At 43.7% G+C, this 20,700-nt stretch overlaps 1 protein-coding gene across 1 annotated transcript in view; it reads left to right on the forward strand.

The window, feature by feature from the left end:
* Positions 1-20,700, forward strand: part of LOC111076700 (nephrin-like) — a 330,088-nt gene that overhangs the window by 16,727 nt on the left and 292,661 nt on the right. The window contains exon 2 of the mRNA XM_041593725.1: positions 4,006-4,157. Within this exon, the coding sequence (XP_041449659.1) occupies positions 4,006-4,157 (152 nt within the window). The remainder of the gene's footprint in view (positions 1-4,005; positions 4,158-20,700) is intronic.

Raw genomic sequence — 20,700 nt, forward strand, 5'->3', positions numbered from 1 at the left:
CCTATTGCTCTAGATTTACTCAGCAAACGATTTAATAACAAGCGTCTCATCTTTCAGGCACATGTCACAGACATTCTGAGCTTGCAGCGTGTCGAGGCCTCATCTGTTTCCCAACTACGGTCCCTTTCGGATACAGTTAATGCCAATCTGCGAGCTTTACAAAGTATGGGGACAAAGGAGCAGATTGCTGACTGCATCTTAATACACAGCCTGCTACAGAAGGTGGACAGCGCCACACAAACCAAGTGGGAGGAATGCTCGTCGTTGGATAGCATACCCTCCAGCCAGCAATTTGCCACGTTTCTGGAGCAGAGATGCCAGAGGTTGGAAACCCAAGAGCACGCAAATGATATGTACACCCAGAGCAGTCGGAAACACTGTCTAATCGCAACCAGCTCCAAGGTCTGTACATTCTGCGGTGATCCAGGACACTCCATTTATGCGTGTTCACAATTTGGGAATCTTTCCGCTCAACTTCGGCTTCAGGAAACTAAGAAGCTGTCACTGTGCACCAACTGTCTCCGAGCAGGCCACACGCAGGGTGCATGTCATTCTCGATCCTGCCGAATATGTGGTGCCAGACATCACACTCTACTTCACTTCGAGTCCCCGTCTTACGGTTCTCAATCCATTCTGCCATCACTGTCACATTCTACATCAGCTCCGCAATTGCCCGCGGGACCCTCTGGCGTTGTACATACTGCAACAGCGTCAGCCACATCGCTTTTGGCCCAGAGTCACAGGCAGGACATCGTACTTCTTGCCACTGCCATAATCAGCGTAAGGAATCGCTCTGGTACACTCATTCCATGCCGTGCCTTGCTTGATTCTGGATCGCAGGTGCATCTCATTACTTCTCGCCTGGCTCAGCAGTTGCAGCTTCAAAGGAAAGAGTCGGATGTTTTGGTGTCTGGTCTCGGCGAGTCGCGTGCCACATCGGAAGGATGCTGCGTAGATATCAACCTGGAATCACGCACATCAAGTTATGCCACGACCATTTCGGCAGTAGTTGCTCCCACCATTACGTCCAGTCATCCTAACTGCAATATCGACCTAAACAGCTGGAACATTCCCTGCAACACACTGTTAGCGGATCCCAAGTTCTACAAATCTCAACCTGTGGACATTCTTATTGGAGCGAGACTGTTCTTTGAGCTTCTCTGCATTGGCCAAATCCAATTGGGAGCTGGTCTGCCACGTCTTCAGGAAACCAGGCTAGGATGGATAGTTGCAGGAGAGGTGTCTCAGTCTCGCGCATCATATCCACTTTCTCCTGTGTTATTTTCAGTTAACCAGTCTGAAGTGCCCCCTCGCACGGAGTGGCTATACTAAAGACGTCACCTGGATCAACAAAGGAAATGTGGCTGCCAAAGAAGGATGTTAAAGACCCGTGCTCTTCAACGGGGGGAGTATGTTCGGCTAAGCGCCGGCCCATGGCAGCACAAAGAGTAGTTGATCATCTCTTAATCTAATGTCTCTCTTTATAACCGTTTGTTTGCTTGTACTTATGATCTTGCTGGTGCGTTGCTCTTTCTCGGCGTTAGTCAGCCGCTGTGGGGGAGGCTCATTAGAAAAAGCAGACCACACTTCAAATTCGATCATTACCGTATTAAAACGTTTGGCTGTCTGGCACAGTGACCTACCTGCCACAGAGTTCTAAACTAAACCTAACATAAACATATCAGCTTCAACAGTCTTGAACCGGCCCCCGCGTCTTCAATCGACTCATCATTAACTCTCGTTATTAAATTCGCACACCTTTCGCAAGTTTTGGATAATACATATATATTAACTTAAGTAAAATAAATTGTGAATATATTAACTGAACAATCATCGTCTCTTAAATAATCTTGCAAAACAACGCTACTGAAGAAGCTCAGTAGCTCAACAAACTTATTTATAGAAAAGTACAAATTTGTTTGTGTTTGTTGTTAGATTCCAATCTCCTTTTTATTCGTATCCACTCTTATATCTTTTCACACTGGGCGCGTTTCCTATCGATATCGGAATAGAGGCAATGAAGCAGAAAAGGCGTTCACATTGGCAGACGTTCGTCTTGAGCACAGCTGATTTGGGTGCTTGATGACAAGGAAAGTAACAAAATTTTGGGAAATCAACAGAATTATGCAAGACGAAAGATAATTGATTCTCATATTTATTTATTATTTTCAGACATTTCTCTGTAGAATTTTTGGGAGTATCTTATCTTTGATGACAAGGAAAGTAACAAAATTTTGGGAAATCAACAGAATTATGCAAGACGAAAGATAATTGATTCTCATATTTATTTATTATTTTCAGACATTTCTCTGTAGAATTTGTGGGAGTATCTTAGGGGGCCCAAGGGGTCACAAAAATGTCGTATGATAATAGTACAATCAGTTTAAAGTATTTTATTTAAGGATTTAAATCATAGCTTTTTGTCGCCAAATTTTGATTTTTGATCTGCAAGTGTTTATTGTTATTAATGGTGATAGTCGGGCTGATAGGCAGAAAAGTGCAAAAATATGGTGTCAAGCGCAAAAGCAATCGAATATTTGAAATAGACGCACATGCATCAGAGAGCGACGCAACTTATTGCTACCACTAGGGCCCTACGCAAGACGCAAAAAAGCATGACACAGCCCTAGTCTGAACAGAATATTATACTAACTTAAAGCTGCTCTCTGTTACTTCTCCTCTTCTCTTTTCTTTGCCAAGCGACGTTGGTAAGCGTTTCTTCTTCTTGCTCGCTCCTCCACTATGCGGTATCGCTACTGCATCTCTTCCCTCTTTGGCTCTGATTCCAAAACTTAAGAGAGCACTTTCTGCCTTTCTATCTCTCTCCCTCTCTTTGGGCAGGTATGTGGCTACACAAGCACTGATCTTATTTTCTGCCCTTTTGGGTCGGGGAGACTTCCTACTGGAAGTAGACATTTGCTTATTTGCATTTTACACTGTATACACGAATCTTTGCACCAAACACTTTTACTTATTGCCCTTATTTTATTTTTCTTGGCGAATATAGTTGAAGTTAAGGTGAGATACGGATATCCCAGGTACAAATCAGGATATTTTTCCACAAATCCCACTCAAAAATCCGGTTTAGACGATAAAGGCTCTCGGGCGCCAACACTTCCGATCATAATGCGGCAGCGCCAGCTACATCGATCTGGCTCCTCTCGACAGTATTCACTGAAGTAACCTTTTCGCCGTCTCCTTTGTCTCGATCGTTTGCTGTTCAGGAAATCAGCTGTTCCTCGCTTAGCTGTTCCGCTAAGCAAAACTTTTTGTGCTCTTACCCGTAGGATTTACGAAATAATGGGATTCTTCCTTTTATGTTTCTTGAAATGTTTCTATCAAGGCGCTGCTACCGAAACTCACTCGCGCTTCAAATGATTCTCACCAGAGTTTTCAAATTGCAAAACGAATTGCAATTTAACTTAAATAGAGCAGTCGATGTTTCCAGCTTTAGTACCACATTCCAAAAAGAAAATGGACACTCTCAGAGCTATCACGAGCCCTGTCCGGATCAGCGAAGGCCTTCCAAAAGTAACTTCCAATGTCAACCAATTTCTTCGTTTCTACCCATACATCGGAAGCACCCACAGAGGGAGCTACCGCTAGAGTTTTAGGGCTCGTGGCTTTTGACTTTTAACAGAATTACTGTACAGAGACCTTTAACACCAATTACTTACAGTTTAAGATGCCTATACTTTCTTTTCTCTTCTCAGCTACAATCCCATTCCATTCTTGTATCTTTATATGTTTACTAGAGGTATTTACTGGAGGTCGTTCATTCCACTCACTGGCGAGGAGGCCACTTTGTAATATACAATCTCTATAATACCATCTTGAATGGTAAAGTAAACATTTCGAAAACACAATCTGTTGCTCCCAAGTTAGCGTTAAGATAGAATAGAAAAAAAGGGCGTCGTCCCTAAAGGCTAAATATTTATTTTAATTAATTGATGTTGACGGTAACATAATAAACAAAACACAAATAATATTTATATGTCTTTGTAGTTTCGCCCTTAAACATCCGTTTGTTAGGGGCCCATCAGCCTCTCTCTGCTGGACGAAGATATGATCTTTTATGTCAAAGTGCTGGATCGAGACCGCCTGCAGTTATTACATGGTGGCAAAATGGAATACGACTTGAAAAAACAACAGAAACTGTAAGTAGCAGATAATTTCTATACAATGATAGTGTAAGGACCTATCTCAGGCTGAGGTAGGCTCAGTCTGTCCAGGGCTTTTGAATTACAAGGTTATTTATAATTCGCAAGGACTTTTATGGGGAAGGAACCAGGAACTTGGCCAGGAAGCTGAAAGAAAGTGGTTTTAAATCACAACACCTTTTTTTGAATGTCTTTAAGTGGGTTTTTTTTTATTATTGGTTTATGTAGTGTTTTATTTAGGCGCGACGTATATCGGCTCGATTGACTCTATTGACTCCCGCGATTGAATCTCGATTGACTGCCCTGTCTCCACGCCAGGCAGTGCCTTTTATGGATCGGCCGGCCATCGATTTTGTTGGGGCTTACAAAAGATATCCTATTACAGCGTGGGAATTTTCTTACGTAAGGGTGATTGGTAACAGAAGGTTACCTAATCACTGGCCCTATAGTCAGTGTTTGATATTCTAGGTAGGGAATATCGAACTGATCACGGGCTCGCGCATGTGAGCGTCCAACAAGAGTGCAATGCCCCAGGTAAGGGGATCGAATTGCACTGGATGGCACTTCGCGTTTCTCGTGTGTAAAAAGAATGTCTTTCGGGGCAATTTGCTGTGTATTTCGGATTACCAATAATCATTTTAGTGTGTGTATAATATATAATATAATATGTAATATATAATGTATAATTAACCCGCTTGTGACGAACCAAGGTTCGTTAACCCTGGACCTACTCGGGTGCCCGCGACTGGTTTTCTTCGAGTTTCGGGGGGCTTGTCAGTTCTCACGGCGCTGTTGGGTACCTGGTTGGTGTCGGTTTCCTGGCCTGTGGTCTGTGGGTCTCGCGTTCCATTGGTTTTTGGTTCTCAATCGGCGAAGTAATACACAGATGATGACGCATAGTGCAATTGCGATGCTCACCGCGAGAATATACGTGGTGGCGCTCCTCTCTGTCAGCACTTCTTGTAGGTGGCCGACGTGCTTCAGGTTTTTCAGGCTGAGTTCCCTCAAGAAGGGTAGACTCAGCCGTTCTCGATGGGACGTCACATTTACCTGGGTCATCGCGGACACCACGGCTTTTCGTCTCGAGTCCCCTAGATGATTTACATACCAGGTCCCATTGAGTGCGATCCGGTGGGAATATGTCACCAGATAGGTCCCAGAGATGTTCTGTTTAGCTCCGGTCTCCTACAGAATGGTAACTTGAACGACGCACGATGATAGTTCCATGATCTACGTGGCTGATCGCCTCGAGATGCCCGGGCAGCGTTGCGCAGTGGGCGACCGACTCTGCTACCATCTGCTGGGCGCAGGTGGTCCCTTGATATTGTCGGCAAAATGTCGCGCCGACGGTAGCCTCGCAGTCGCCAACTTTGACGGCTTCTGTTCCACATTCTGCTACGATGTTTCCCTCGCCGAAGTCCAGTATTTTCCGTTGGTGTTGTACTGGGAATATGAGTATTTTTCGGCATGTTCGCTTGTGCGCCGTCTAGTAGAGATGGACTGATTACACTAGTCAACACGATTTTTCCTCAAGGAACAAAACGAACTTTTTCTTAAAGATTTGGGGCTTAGAAATGGTTTGATAATATTTTGTTTTTTTTATGGCAGAACTTTTTTTTGAAGAATTTTTGAAAACTGGTATTTTTTTTTTAACTTTTTTCAGAGGTAGCGCTTGTTTTTTCACATAGCTCTAGTATTTACGTCTGGTTGTAAAGAACTTTACTATTTTGAGAAGATAATTAAAACAGCTAGAAGCTAAGCCCAAACACTTTGTGATTACAGCTTACCGTCTGGGAAATATAAAGCATTGAAATGCAAAAATGATGATTTTTGGGCGGTATTTTTTACGAAATTTTGACTTTAAAAACGCTAAAATTCGTTAACCAAACCTAAAATATGAAAAAAATGAACAAAAAAGACTTTTGGGGGGGGGGGGCATCTGCCAATTGGGAACAAAGCAAACGAACAAGGGTTGTACATTTGGTACCTGATCGCGTTCCTTTGTTCCCAATGGGCAGTTGGGCTCGCAACCTTCCAAAAGGTATTTTTTGTTGATTTTTTTCATATTTTAGGTTTGGTTAACGAATTTTAGCTGCAAGTTCTCCATAGATTTTAATGAGCGATACCTTAAACGACGCCAAATTAACGCACCTATACACAAAAAAATAGAGGACACAGGATATACTTTTTTTCGACTTTTCCTGAGTTTTTAAAGTCAACATTTCGTAACAAATACCGCACAAAAATCATCATTTTTGCATTTCAATGCTTTTTATTTCCCAGACGGTAAGCTGAAATCACAAAGTATTTGGGCTTAACTTCTAGCTGTTTTAATAACCTTTTCAAAATAGCAAAGTTCTTTACAACCAGACGTAAGATACTAGAGCTATGTGAAAAAAACAAGCGCTACCTCTGAAAAAAGCTTAAAAAAAATACCAGTTTTCAAAAATTCTTCAAAAAAAAGTTCTGCCATGAAAAAAAAAAATATCATCAAACCATTTCTAAGCCCCAAATATTTAAGAAAAAGTTCGTTTTGTTCCTTGAGGAAAAATCGTGTTGACTAGTGTTATCGCAAAGCGTGCTCCGGTTTCGGAAGTCGCAAGATTTTTACGATTTGAAACCGGTTGCTAGTGAGCTGGTATTAGCGGGCAAAAAATGTGTTTTAAGTTTAAGAACGGCTGTGCCGATTTGGCTCAAATTTGCTAATACAGAACATATCCCGATAGCATAATAATACGGAAAAATAAAGATAAGTACCCATTAAAAATAAAGTAACCAAAAGAGTTCTGATTTCGCTAACCATTTTATTTCAGTTGCTGGCAAAGTTACCGTTTTTTCACAATAAAGTCCTCGTGAATTTTAAATTATCTTGTAATTCAGAACCCTGGCTTCGTTGTTTGTTTTTGCGCCGGAAAACAAGTCGAAAAATATTCTTCATCATACCGCTCTCAATTGATTTCTATTCCATTCAAATACAAAATCTGGAGTTTATCTGAAGGTGGTATATTGGGGCGAGACAACGTTCGCCGCGTCCGCTAGTATATATATATATAAATAATAGCCAATATATGTTTATTCTGAAAACATCTTCCCATCCCTCTTACCATTAGAACATAAGAAAGAAGACAACACGGAAAGTGCCAATGAAATTCCTTTCAACGGTGCAGGCGTGCACCTATCGCCTTATCTGGGACATTGAACATTTGTTGGGAGGCGATTGCCTTAGGTAACCCTTGGGTACCGAGGATATATTGGATATTGGACACTGGCTGGAGGGCTGATGATTAGGTAACCCTCTGTTACCGATCATCCAGTCTGCACACGCGGACCAATAAGTCATTATATATGTAATTCCCTTCCCAATTTCAAGTAGCAATAAGATACCTGCTTAAGATATTTGTGTGAAAATTGATGTCCCGACGATCCATAAAAGGTCCATCAGCTATCAGAAACACATACGGCGGGAAGTAGGTCATTCCAAAATCAGATTACACGTCACGTAAAATTACAAGCGAGAATAAAGATAACACATAAACTTAACATAAAACAAAAAAAACCCAAAAGTGTTTTCAGCTGGCGAGTCCCGCCCCTCAAAAGTCTTCGCAAACTATCAATTCTTGGACAGGCTGATGTATACCCCAGCCTGGAATAAGAATTTCACAGTATTAAGACCATAGTCAGTGGAGCAGCATTAAAGTTAGAGCTGTTATTTGTTCCTTGCTTGCATTGCATTGTATCTAATTGTAATCTACATGTATATGCTCCCTCACTTCAATACCCTATTCAACCGTTCTTTCGTCTCGCACCTTTCTTCTTTCTTTTGCTTCCATTCCCACGATCAGCATCGCTTAAGGCACGAGCAATTCGGCCCGCCTACCCTCGCATGCCTTCGCAGTGGTATTTATCTGATCGTACTCCTGCATATATACATTAGAATCCTGAATTAAACCTATACACAAATTTTTCCTAACTTGGCCAAAAGCGAATTTTTTAACCTCGATGAGCGAGGGTCAAACTTAAACAACTGATGCAGATCGAAGCGGACACATATTATGTGTGTCATTTTTATGTAGGACATAGCTAAATATGCTCTAAAGAAATGGAAGAAAAAACATTATTACATCATTATTGCTTGTTACAAGTACGAAATTGCACAACGAAATAATATCCCTGCAGTTCTGGCTGTCACGGCATGAAAGTGTCATAGGAAAAATTGTTTGGGCTCGACGTCGACAAAGGCAGCGACGTCGACGTCAGCATGAAATTTTGTCCAGCTTGAACTGCTACAGATCGAAGCGGACACATAAGAAAGAGAGAAGCAGATATCCATAGATTTCGCTCTCTCTCATATTATTAGTTTTCTCTACCTGCATTCGACCCTAACCCTTCTACTCTGGCTCATTTCGTCTCTTCAAAGGGATGTTGGGAGAAAAACCGATTAATTGGTGCAATCTTTTGTTGCGAGGGCCTGTGATTTTTTGTTGTTGTGCGTTTATTTAGATTTTTAGTCCTTTTAAAAGTAGTTTTTCAGATTTTTTAAAGTCAGGTAAGTAATCCACGGCAAAAAAATGTTCAAAATGTTCCGCCAGACTATTTCATTTCAGGAGCATTGGTGCTTATTAACCCGATCGAATCGGTTAAGGTTAAGGCCTTACAGATAATTAAAAATATATGAATCAACAAAAAATCTAGAAAATCTGTGTAAAATAAATATATTTACTTTTATTTGAAAAAATTTTTGGATGGCTTTATCATATGAAATTATCCGTGAAATTCCTTTTAATTTCATGAGAAGTTTCACAGGTGATTTCATTTGGACATTTTCGGAGGTGTCCCGAGTGATTTCACTCATGGCTATACGTATAAGCCACCGGTGAAATCACTACAAAATTCAGTGAAAATTTCATATGAAGTTTCACGAGTGACAAAAGCGGACATGCCCATACAAAATTCATCTGGAGTTTTACCGACTCACTGGTGAGTTGCTAAGAACATGCCATGAGGTATTCTCCGAATGAATCACGAGTGAAAAGTGAAAAGGAACGCGATCAGGTACCAAATGTACAACCCTTTTTCGTTTGCTTTGTTCCCAATTGGCAGTTGGGCCCGCAACCTTCCAAAAGGTATTTTTTGTTCATTTTTTCCATATTTTAGGTTTGGTTAACGAATTTTAGCTCCAAAGTCTCTCCATAGATTTTAATGGGCGATACCTTGAACGACGCCAAATTAATGCACCTATACACAAAAAAATAGAGGCCACATGATATAATTTTTTTTCGACTTTTCCTGAGTTTTTAAAGTCAAAATTTCGTAAAAAATACCGCACAAAAATCATAATTTTGGCATTTCAATGCTTTATATTTCCCAGACGGTAAGCTGTAATCACAAAGTGTTTCGGCTTAACTTCTAGCTGTTTTAATTATCTTCTCAAAATAGCAAAGTTCTTTACAACCAGACGTAAGATACTAGAGCTATGTGAAAAAAACAAGCGCTACCTTTGAAAAAAGCTTAAACAAAAAATACCAGACTTCAAAAATTCTTCAAAAAAAAGTTCTGCCATAGAAAAAAAACCATAATTCTTTAAAAAATTGTAAATCCCCATATCTATCAGAAAAAGTCGGTTTGGACCCTTGAGGAAAAAAAAAGTTCGATTTTGTCGAGTAGTGTTATCGGGATCCGTGCCAGAGTTAGGCCGATGATGAGGTTTTCCAGATCGGTGATAATAATTCTGTTTTTAGCCAGAATTATCTCCACCAGTTGGTTTCTCTCGGCGTCGTCGGATTTGTTTATGTAATTGGATTCATGTAATAGGTCAGCTCATTTAGGCGGTCCTGGATCTTGGTGTTGATCTCCATCTGGTTGGCCTCTGCTTCCACAAGCTGGCCTTCTTTAAAGCGTACCTGCTCCCAGTCGTTGAAGTCGGGGGTGCCGGCAATAACTTTAAGGGCCGTCCCGAGGATGCTGATGCTCCGCCTTTCTCGATGGTGGATTTTTAGTGTAGAGATTAGTAATTAGTAATTACTTCGGTCATCCGATTGACGTTCTTTTTGGACCACATATTCTTCGTAAGAGGTTACGTTTGTCGTGTGGCGTAGGTATCCGTAGCTATCCCAGATGACGGCATCTCCATCTACTATGGGGATGTAGTCGGCGTTCGTATAGTCATGTAACTTGACTAGTGTCCATACTGTTTTGGCTGCGGTAGATGTAGGTGTTGGTTGGGTATTTCGATGGGCGTTGAATTAACGGTGGGTAACTTTTAGAAATGTCTTTCGCTCGAATTAAGAAGCGAACTGATTTAGTACCGGGAGAACTCAGCTATATATAGCGTTTTCCCTTTCTTGATAGGGCCGTTGCGGCTGTGTAGGGGACTTTTCTCCGAACCGGGCTCGGGTTTCGCCTTAGCGGGTTGAGCGACACTTTTCCAGGTTATTGGTGGTATTTTGCTGCGAAGGTTGATCGCATTTTCTTGACGTTCGATGTCACAGTGCTGAGTCCTCGGTTTTTTTTTTTTTTTATTGTCTGTCGGCCGCGCGTGTGCTGAGGTTGATATTTATTTTCTTAATTTTCTTGATTTTGGTGGCGCGTGTGCGGAGTGTTCACTTTGCGGGTGTTCAACTCGTCATTTGATCAGTCAAGTTCGGTACTTTTACTTTGTGGTGGTGGTGTTTGGTTACGTCTTCTGAGCCAGCGGGTTTTTGGTCATTGGCCGCGCGCGTGTTGCGTTCTCGTCATTTGATCGGTCGGCGTCTTTTGACTTGCGCTGCGCCTTTAAATTCGTTGCCTTTGGCTGGTCAGCTACCAATGTATGGAACCAAAGTCGTGGCTAGGGGGATTGCGGGGGCTAGTGGTAGTATTTGCCTCGTCGGTTGCATCCCTGTCTTCGTGGAATTCCTTCAAGTCGTTGATGTTAGCAACCTTCGATTTTCGGCTGCCCGGATGCGGTAGTTTTACAATGTTCGGTGATGCAAAACCTTTGACTCGGTAGGGTCCATCGCATTTTGGTGCCAGCTTAGCGGCGAATCCGTCGGCCGCGTTGGAGAGGTGGTGTTGTCGTAGAAGTACTAGGGATCCAATTGTAGGTCGCCATTGCCGGCGGCAGAGATTGTAATGCCTTCCTTGTTCTTGCCTTGCCCTCTGGATGTTATTCCAGACAATGGTGAATACTTCGCTGAGTTTGGTTGCCTTGGTTAGAGCGGTCTCTGGGGGGCTTCCGGTGTCTGTCGTGACTTCGTCATAGAGGGCTCCAGGCAAACGGGGCTCTCTTCCATGCAGTAGGAAAGCTGGGCTGAATCCCGTTGTCTCCGAGACGCTGGAGTTTATTGCGAGTGATATTTCCGGTAGTAGTTCGTCCCAGGTGTTTTGGCCGTCCCAGGTGTTTTGACCGTCCGATTCGCACTTTCCGTTGGATTTTCCTGAGGACAGTATGGTGAGGTATGTTGCAGTTCTACTCCTGCTGTCTGTAGAAATGACCGAAACGATCGGCTCGTGAATTGCGTGCCGTTGTCACACACAAAGCGTTTGGGTATGCCTCATTATTCGTTCTCGAAAAGCCAGTTCCAGGGTAGCGGTGGTGGCCTTTTTGAGTGGCACCAATTCGACCCACTTCGTGAACGTGTCAAAGAAGACGAGCAGCATCGTGTTTCCCTTCTTTGATCGAGGTAGTGGTCCAACGAAGTCAGCGCATAGTGTAGCGAATGGCTCTTCGGCTTTGCGAGTGAGCATCTGGCCCACCGTCTTGCGTTGTTGAGCTTTGAACTTCTGCAAGCTCCGCAGCCGCGGACATATTTTCTCACGTCCCGGTAGAAACCTGGCCAATAGTATCGTTGGGATATTCGGGTGATGGTTTTTCTGACCCCTAGGTGGCCGGCTGTGGGTTGGTCGTGGCATTCGTGAAGTATTCTGGCTCGTTGATCTTTTGCTACGCAGAGTTTCCATGCTATATAGTCGTCGTCGTCGGCGCCATGGCCCAGATGTCGATATAGCTCCCCGTTGGCGTAAGTGTAGTCGGGGTATTTCTGCGGCTCGTCCTGGACTTGTTGTATCCTGCGCTGGAGCCAGGAGCAGGCTGTCTTCTCTTCTTCGATTCGTGCGAGTGTTCCTAGTGGTTGCCTGGATAGTGCATCTGCAACTACGTTCTGTTTGCCCGCTCGATAATGCACGTCATATTGGTATTGCTAAAGTTCTCTACCGTATGGGCTGTCAAGCGTATTTAGCCATTTTAGCGCGAGATGATCGCTGATTACATCGAATCGGTATCCTTCCAGGTAACAGCATAGTTTTCGAATGGACCAAATGACCGCCAGGCACTCCTTGTCAGTAGCGGAGTAGTTTTCTTCCGACTGGTTCAGTCGTCGGCTGACATATGCTATGACTCGTTCTTTGCCTTCGATTTCTTGGGTGAGAACTGTGCCAACTCCTAGGTTGCTCGCATCTGTTTGCAGTGAAAACTTGACGTTGAAAACGGGGCACGCGAGGACGGGGGCGGTCGTGAGAAGTGTCTTCAGTAGGTCAAAAGCAGCCTGTTGTGCTTCGGCCCATATCCATGGTTTTCCCTTTCTTGAGTAGGCAGGACATCGGTTGGACGACTGTCGCGAAGTTTGGTACGAATCTCCGGTACCAGGATGCCATCCCGATGCATTGACGAAGTTCTTTCAGGTTTGTAGGAGGCCTGAGTTCTTTGACGGCGGCAATTTTGTCGGGGTCGATATGGATGCCTTCTTCGCTGATCATGTGGCCCAGATATTTGATCCGGCTTTGAAAGAAACTGCATTTTTCCAAATTTATGCGTAAACTTGCTTTTCTTAGTCGAGAAAAACCCACTTCTAGATTGTGTAGGTGTTCATTAAAATCTCCCCCAATGACGATAATATCATCTAGGTAAGCGAATGCGTAGGGTTCCATATCGGCGCCAATTACTGTGTCGAGGGCTCGCTGAAACGTTGCCGGCGCTGAATGTAGTCCAAAAGGCATCACTTTCCATTGAAAGAGGCCTCGGCCTGGTGCTGTTGCTTCTCGACTTCCGTTTGCCATTGGTATCTGCCAGTATCCATTCTTTAGATCGGGTGATAAAGCGTGTGTTTTGTAGACGTTCCAAGATGTAGTTGATTCTGGGCAATGAGTACGCGTCTGGGATGGAATGTTCGTTGAGCTGTCGAAAATCCACGTACCCATAATTTTTACGCACGAGTACGACTGGCGCGCTATGAGGGCTTCGGGAGGGCTCGATGAGACCTTCCGTTATCTATTGGTCTACTTGTTCGTCGATGATTCGCATCATGGTTATCCCTCATAACGATGGTATGGTATGCTCGGCGATGTCTGAGGTACCATGGAGGGTAGCGAAATTCGGTAGCTCTTCGTCCAGAAATGCTTGAATTTGTGTCGCTATGTCGGGTGGCCAGGGATCCGGGGTTGGCTCTGACTCGTCTTCGATCTCGGGGTCAAAGTGTTGGTTTGGGGCTTCGGGTTGGATGGTGGTGTCAAACGCGCTGGGTGGTTTGATGCTGCGGGGAACGACATGTGGTGTGGGCGACAATTGGTGTGTTCTCGACCGTGTGTACGACAGTCTGGTACGTCGGGTGTAGTATTATGCTACGCATTATGCTACAGCCAGACTGGTACGTGAACAGGTGTGTCGCGATGACGCCTCTGGTATCGCAACAACGACTTGTTTGGCCGACGAAGATCTCGGACATGGCTCTAGGCATGGCTCGGTGCATGCCGCTAAGGATCATGTCGGTAGGCGGAAGGTACTCCAATGGGCTGGCGAAGATCTGTGTGGCGTCGGCCATGGGTACGACAGGGCTGCGGTCGATGTATCGTGGGGTCATCGTCCTGGTTTCCGGGCCCGCGTTGAGGGGCTCGGTGGATATCAGTTCAATTATGGGCCCCGACCAGTGTGGGGTTAGCGTGGCTGTTTCCCTTGTTGCTGGGCTGTTGATCTGTTGCTGCCGTTGTCGGTGTCGATGTTGTTGCCTTGGTTCAGGGCTGATGGTCGTCTCGGAGGGTGTTCACTTTCTCCTTGGAGGAGATGGTACTTACATGCTCTGATGCTGGGCTTGGACCTGGGCTTCCTGTGTCGAGCGCCGGGTTCCAGTGCGTGAGTGCATGTCTCGTGGGTGAGATTTTCGTAGCTTCTTTGGGGTATGTGTCCCCTGTGGTTGGCCTTGGACGCGGTTGCTCCGTAATGACCGTGGGACTCATTTTCCCGTTTGTTTGTTTGTTGTTTCTTGGTGTTGTCTTCGGATTCGTGTTCTTCGCTGTTGCCCGACGTTTTGCCTTTGCTGGGGCTGGGCTGGATGTCGTGTTCTTTGTGGCGATATGGGTCAGTGTATTCGTTGGGGTATGTCGTGGTCGCGTGTTTCTGTTGCTGGTATCGGTGTCATGTTGGCGCTGCTGGGTGCCAAAATTGTTGGGATAGGTTGTGGACGTATGACGGCTGCCGTTGACTTCGGTTTCTGGTGTCGAGGTTCGTTGCCTTCTACGCTGTTGGTTGGAACGGGGTGGATAGGCGGTGTGGTGCACTGATTTCGTAATTGTAGAAGTGTGGTACAGCACTTGATCGTTGTTTCAATGGCACATAGGAAGTCCATGCCGACGATAACTTGTTCCAACATGTTTGGTAAGACAAGGAGGGGTATTTGAACTTCTCTTTGATCCAGCCTGATGTGCGTCAGTAGAATCTGAGTGATCTCTCTGACCGAGCCGTCGGCCAGGCGTGTGCGGACGCATGCATCTTGCAGGTTGGTGTTGTTGTCTAGTTGTCGGGCGAGGCTTGCACTGATAAAGCTTCGGGATGCCCCTGTGGCTTCCGTTGCCTGTCCTCCTATGGTTACCATTGCCACTATCCGGTTCTCGTTCAAGTGTAGCGGGGATTTTATTCGTGGGTCGGGGCGGACGTCGTTCCCGGCTGATCCCGTGTCAGTCGAGGACGCGAGTCGTTTCCCGACGTGTGCTGGCGACAGCAATCGACGGTCCGTGTGCCGCGCTTGCCACATTCCCAGCAGAATAGGATCGAGGGATTTTGGCATTCGTATGCCGCATGCCCTGCTTCACCACACCGGCGACAGGCTGCGCGTGGGTTGGCGATGGTTGCCGTGATAATGCGATGTGTCGCCTCGGGTTTTGTCGTACTGGTTGGGTTGGATAGCTGTCTCCTTGGTTAGTCTACCGAGTCCCAATAAGGCTTCCGGGATGGTGTCCGATTGGAGTCGCTGCTCCTCGGCTCAGTAGCCGGCCTTGTTTGTTGTGGTGGTGCGAGAGTGGTCGGGATGGTCCGCGCTTGAATACTCTCCAACTCCGTGGCCAGCAGTGTTAGCTGTGACAAGTCTCGCAGTCCGTGGCGGCGCACGTACATCTGGTATGCTGGGAGGCCGTTGTCGTAGATCCTGCTTAGCTCCTTGGTTGCGTCGTACCTGCCGTGGTACATGAGTAGCCGTATCTCGATGAGGAAATCTTTGAACAGTTCCCCTGACACTTGCTTGCGGGCTCGGATCTGGTCTTCCAGTTGTTCAAAATACCGTGGTGGCAAGAAGAACGCTAAGAATTTCTGGCGGAAGTTTTCCCATGAGGAACTTTGTAGGCGGCTGATGCGGAACCAACACCTGGCACGGTCTGTGAGAAGTTCGGCCATGGCCGCGGCAGCTGGTTTGTGTCCACCCCATACGAGAGCGCACGTTCTTCGAGTAGTTCAATAAATGAAAAAGGGTCACCATGGCCGTCAAACTGGATTCCCCATTTTCGGATGTTTTCCGCCATTTGTGCGGCGTGGTTGTAGTAGTGTCCTTCCATGGTTCGGTCGATCGCTGGGAAGACCCTCGGTACGGGTGCTGGGTGAGTCTCTGTAGCTAGGGACCTTGGAAACGGGGCTGCAGGAGCGCGGCATTCGGTGGCTGCAGGGACTCGTAATCCGGTCTTAGGATCCATTTGGCGAGTGTCGGATGGTCCAGGAGTAGCAGGCAGTGGTGACTTGGAGCGAGAGCGTGAGGCTGGTTTGGCATAGTACCTTTCAAACTCTCCTAAGCGAACCCAGGCATCTTGCGAGAGTGGTCCGGCGACTAGCGCGGCAAATTGTTTTCGGCGTTCATCGACCGTTCCTTCGCTGCCGAATCCGAATTCTTCGGCGAGAACTTCTAGCTCGTCCCGACGAAGTTTGTGGATCCAGCCGGTGCTGACCCCTGGATTGGAAAAGTGTCCCGCAGGGTACGCCTCCTCTGGTTGTTCCTCGTCGTGGTGTTCCATGGTGGTTCTCTGTTGGTTTTGGCACTTATTTACGGTTAAACGGCACTTTTGTGGTCGGCACTGCGTTTACTTTCGCGATTGTTTTCGCGCCCGGATTACGTTAGTGAATTATTGTTGCGTTTCTATTCAGTTTTCCTTTTGCTGGCAGTGGGTCCCCGAAGTCCCTGATTTCGGTTTTTCTTGATGTTTTGCTTAAAAATCCTTTAAAGTCCCTGCTCGGGCGCCACTTGTAAGGACCTATCTCAGGCTGAGGTAGGCTCAGTCTGTCCAGGGCTCTTGAATTACAAGGTTATTTATAGTTCGCAAGGACTTTTATGGGGAAGGAACCAGGAACTTGGCCAGGAAGCTGAAAGAAAGCGGTTTTAAATCACAACACCTTTTTTTGAATGTCTTTAAGTGGGTTTTTTTTTTATTATTGGTTTATGTAGTGTTTTATTTAGGCACGACGTATATCGGTTCTATTGACTCTATTGACTCCCGCGATTGAATCTCGATTGACTGCCCTGTCTCCACGCCAGGCAGTGCCTTTTATGGATCGGCCGGCCATCGATTTTGTTGGGTCTTACAAAAGATATCCTATCCTATCCTGGCCCTATAGTCAGTGTTTGATATTCTAGATAAGGAATATCGAACTGATCACGGGCTCGCGCATGTGAGCGTCCAACAAGAGTGCAATGCCCCAGGTAAGGGGATCGAATTGCACTGGATGGCACTTCGCGTTTCTCGTGTGTAAAAAGAATGTCTTTCGGGGCAATTTGCTGTGTATTTCGGATTACCAATAATCATTTTAGTGTGTGTATAATATATAATATAATATGTAATATATAATATATAATTAACCCGCTTGTGACGAACCAAGGTTCGTTACACTAGATAGTCAATGGGCACGTATATATTTACCATCAAAACTTTATCAGCACATAGTGAAGGATTTAACACGATAATGCTGGAGAACGCACATGATTAGTGATTTTTATTCATAAATTCATTCATCAGATTTTGAGAAATAGAGCGTAAATAGAAAACGCAACACTAAAGAAAACTTTTTTTAATCTGGAACTAAGCTGACTTTAAATTCCCGCCGGAATATGTATCGAAGCCAATGACTGCTACATTCTCTCTCTCTCTCTCTATAATTGAAATCGTTTTTCGTTTTTGCTAAAGGCCTGTCTCCAGCACCGCGGAAAATTGCGGCAAGGAATTTGCTAGTTATTCCGTAAGGGTGTGGAACATAGCTAAAACAGGGTGATGAATCAGCTGTGTTTTGTAAACAGAGGCAACTGTAAAATTCTGCTAAAATTAAAAAAGGAAACAAAATGCACTCTGATGATGAAGTGATTGTGTTAGTGGCGGCATATGTTGTTGCAAAACAAAAAAGAATAATTTGCATCTCTCTTTTTGGTTTTGCGGACAGTTAATGCCTACATATTGCACCATTCACTTCAGGAATAATTGTTGAACATATATTCCTGAGCTGGGTGTCAGCTGTTCTCTCAGTCCACACACGGTGCCGATAGGCAACTATCGATATTAATCTGTGGATTGGATACTATGCTTAATGCGGGGAGATTTCTCTCCGAAATCTCGCTCAAAATTACTTGTCGTGAGAAAACATAAAGGAAAGGAGAGGAACCACGACCGATGATTATGTTCCAATGTTAATTGCTGTTCCGTTTATACTCTTTCTACCCAATATCCTATTGACTAGTATTTTAGAAGATTTTATTCGTTTCAGGGAGCGGAGAGGGTACTATGAATAGTGATTTATCAATTACACTAGTCAACACGAGAATTAGGCTGTGGCCAAAAATGACTTTTTCTTATAGATTTCGGGGTTTAAATTTTTTTAACGAATTATTGGTTTTTTTATGGTGTAGTTTTTTTAAAGAATTTTTTAAAATCTGGTATTTTAAATTGAACAAATTGTAAATTGAAGAAGTGACTGGAATGAAATAGAAAGAAAAGATTGAAAACGGCACTTCACATAAATGGCGACGAGATAAAAAAGTTGGATTTTCTTCGAAACCAACCAAAATGGAAAACGAGATTATTACTCTCTCGAATTACACGCAGGATCCAATGGCCCTGAATTCTCACCAAAGCTCACATTGTGGTACATTTGAAAAGAAGGCCTGAGGATTCAATTTAAATCCATTGGAGATGAGGTTAACTAAAATGTTGCACAACTTATGTAGCCTCAGCTCGAGGATCAAAAACGTTCAAAGAATTGTGTTACATATTAAGCACCCACTACACTCCACCTACAATAATATTTCAAGAGAGCAAACAGTTTTACAGAACTTGCAAGGGACCGCAAGTATCTACATACACCGGGACTGCAATAAATGGTAACGGTTACACAAATATAAAGGCGGCGGATTCAGCACTAATATCAAGCCTTGCAAGCATTGCGGCTGGCGAAACCACAAATCAATGGACTGCAAGTACAAGGACTAAAAGTGCCAAATCTCCTAGAAATCAGACACCTGGCATCAATATGTAAATCTAAGCAGGAAAGGGAAGAAATGTAAATCTTGTTGCAGTTTAAAAGGTGTAGACGTCATGGCAGCTTTTAATACTGTACTGCCACACAGTCTGATTCCAGCCAACCTAATACATAAACTTATGTGTCATATGTGGACTATTCAGTATTCTATAATCTAAATTGTAAATCAATCGTAATCCTCAGTCTGAATAATACAAGAACATAAATTTTAAATGTGAATGAGGAATAACAATAACAATAATCTAATAATAAATAAATAAATAAAAAATAGGAATTAAAAAAAAAAAACCTTTATACATAAATAATCCATAACAAAAATTAAACCATTTAAAAAAGTTATTTTCATTCATAATCATATCATATCCGTTTGTGTGTCATAATTATATCATCTCCAATTTATCATAATCTAATCTATATGGATCATCCAGAGTCAAATCTTTTCCCTCATTTGTTTGTATGTGCGCTATCAATCTTAACTTCTAAAAGCAATTGAGTGTATAATATTTTTTTTTCATTCTGTCTTTAGCCAAAATAAATAACCTCGATGGTTTGTCCACGCGAGAAAATGCCACGTATAATTGTCCGTGTGAAAAACATGGTATTTCTAAATATAAATCGCAAATGCTCTACGTTCTTGTTGGCGTTGTCGGTCATTTTCTTTGGTATTGTCAATTATGTAACGACGCACACGTCTTCGTTCTAATTGTCTTTGTTCATTTCGTACCTATTGGGATTGAGATTCACGTAAGTGCGATATGCCCTCACGCACATTTTCGTTACCTTCTTCGACTTGTTCTTTCTGTTTTACTATGTCGCACAAATGTTGCATTATTTGTTCGACGGTTCAACTGGGCCCCCTTGCGTCTTGCTGGCATTTTTCACTTTAGCACAAAATAACCAAATTCACAAACAAACGTAACAAACAAATTTTTTTTAGGTTCATTATGTAGGTTTATTGTAAAAAATTACACTACTCAACAAAATTTAACTTTTTAATTAGGCTGTGAACCAAAATGACATTTTATACCCGTACTCAAAAAAGAGTTAAGGGGTATATTAGATTTTTGGTACAAGTGGGTGTGTGCAACGCAGAGAAGGAAACGTTTCCGACCCCATAAAGTGTATATATTCTTGATCAGCATCAATAGCCGAGTCGATAGAGCCATGTCTGTCTGTCCGTCTGTCCGTTCGACCGTCTGTCCGTCTTGTTTGACGCCTGGATCTCAGAGACTATAAGAGCTAGGGCAACCAAATTTGGTTTCCAGACTCATGTGATATCACACTGCTACAAGTGTATTTTAAAATATCGCCCCGCCCGCTTCCGCCTCCATAAAGAACGAAAAGAAAATTTGTGGCAGGCACATTTTTAAAGAAACTATAAAACTAAAACCACAGTATCGTAGAGAATGACCATATCTGCCAGAGTGCCGAATCTGAATCAGATCGGATCATAATTAAAGCCAGAATGAAGAAATTAATTTTCAGTTGCTTCCCCCGCCCTCTCCAGCAAGAGAAACGCTACTCATTCTCTTTCTCGCTCGCACACTCTGCCGCGTTCAGTGCGCGAGCAACCCCTAGCGGAGGAGATGTAGAATATAAATGGTACATCTATAATCTACATGTTAGATGTAATATATACATTGTAGATGTAGATCTAGATAGCAGATGTAGCAATAAAATGTAAAATGTAAATTTTTTTTTATTCTAAAATTTTAAAAAATCATAAGCTTAAAAATGTATATACTGACTTAGTACGGGTATAAGTTGCGTCCCCAGAAGTGACTCACACGT

The sequence above is a fragment of the Drosophila obscura genome, unplaced genomic scaffold, assembly GCF_018151105.1.
Source record: "Drosophila obscura isolate BZ-5 IFL unplaced genomic scaffold, ASM1815110v1 contig_198, whole genome shotgun sequence".
NCBI lineage: Eukaryota > Metazoa > Arthropoda > Insecta > Diptera > Drosophilidae > Drosophila > Drosophila obscura.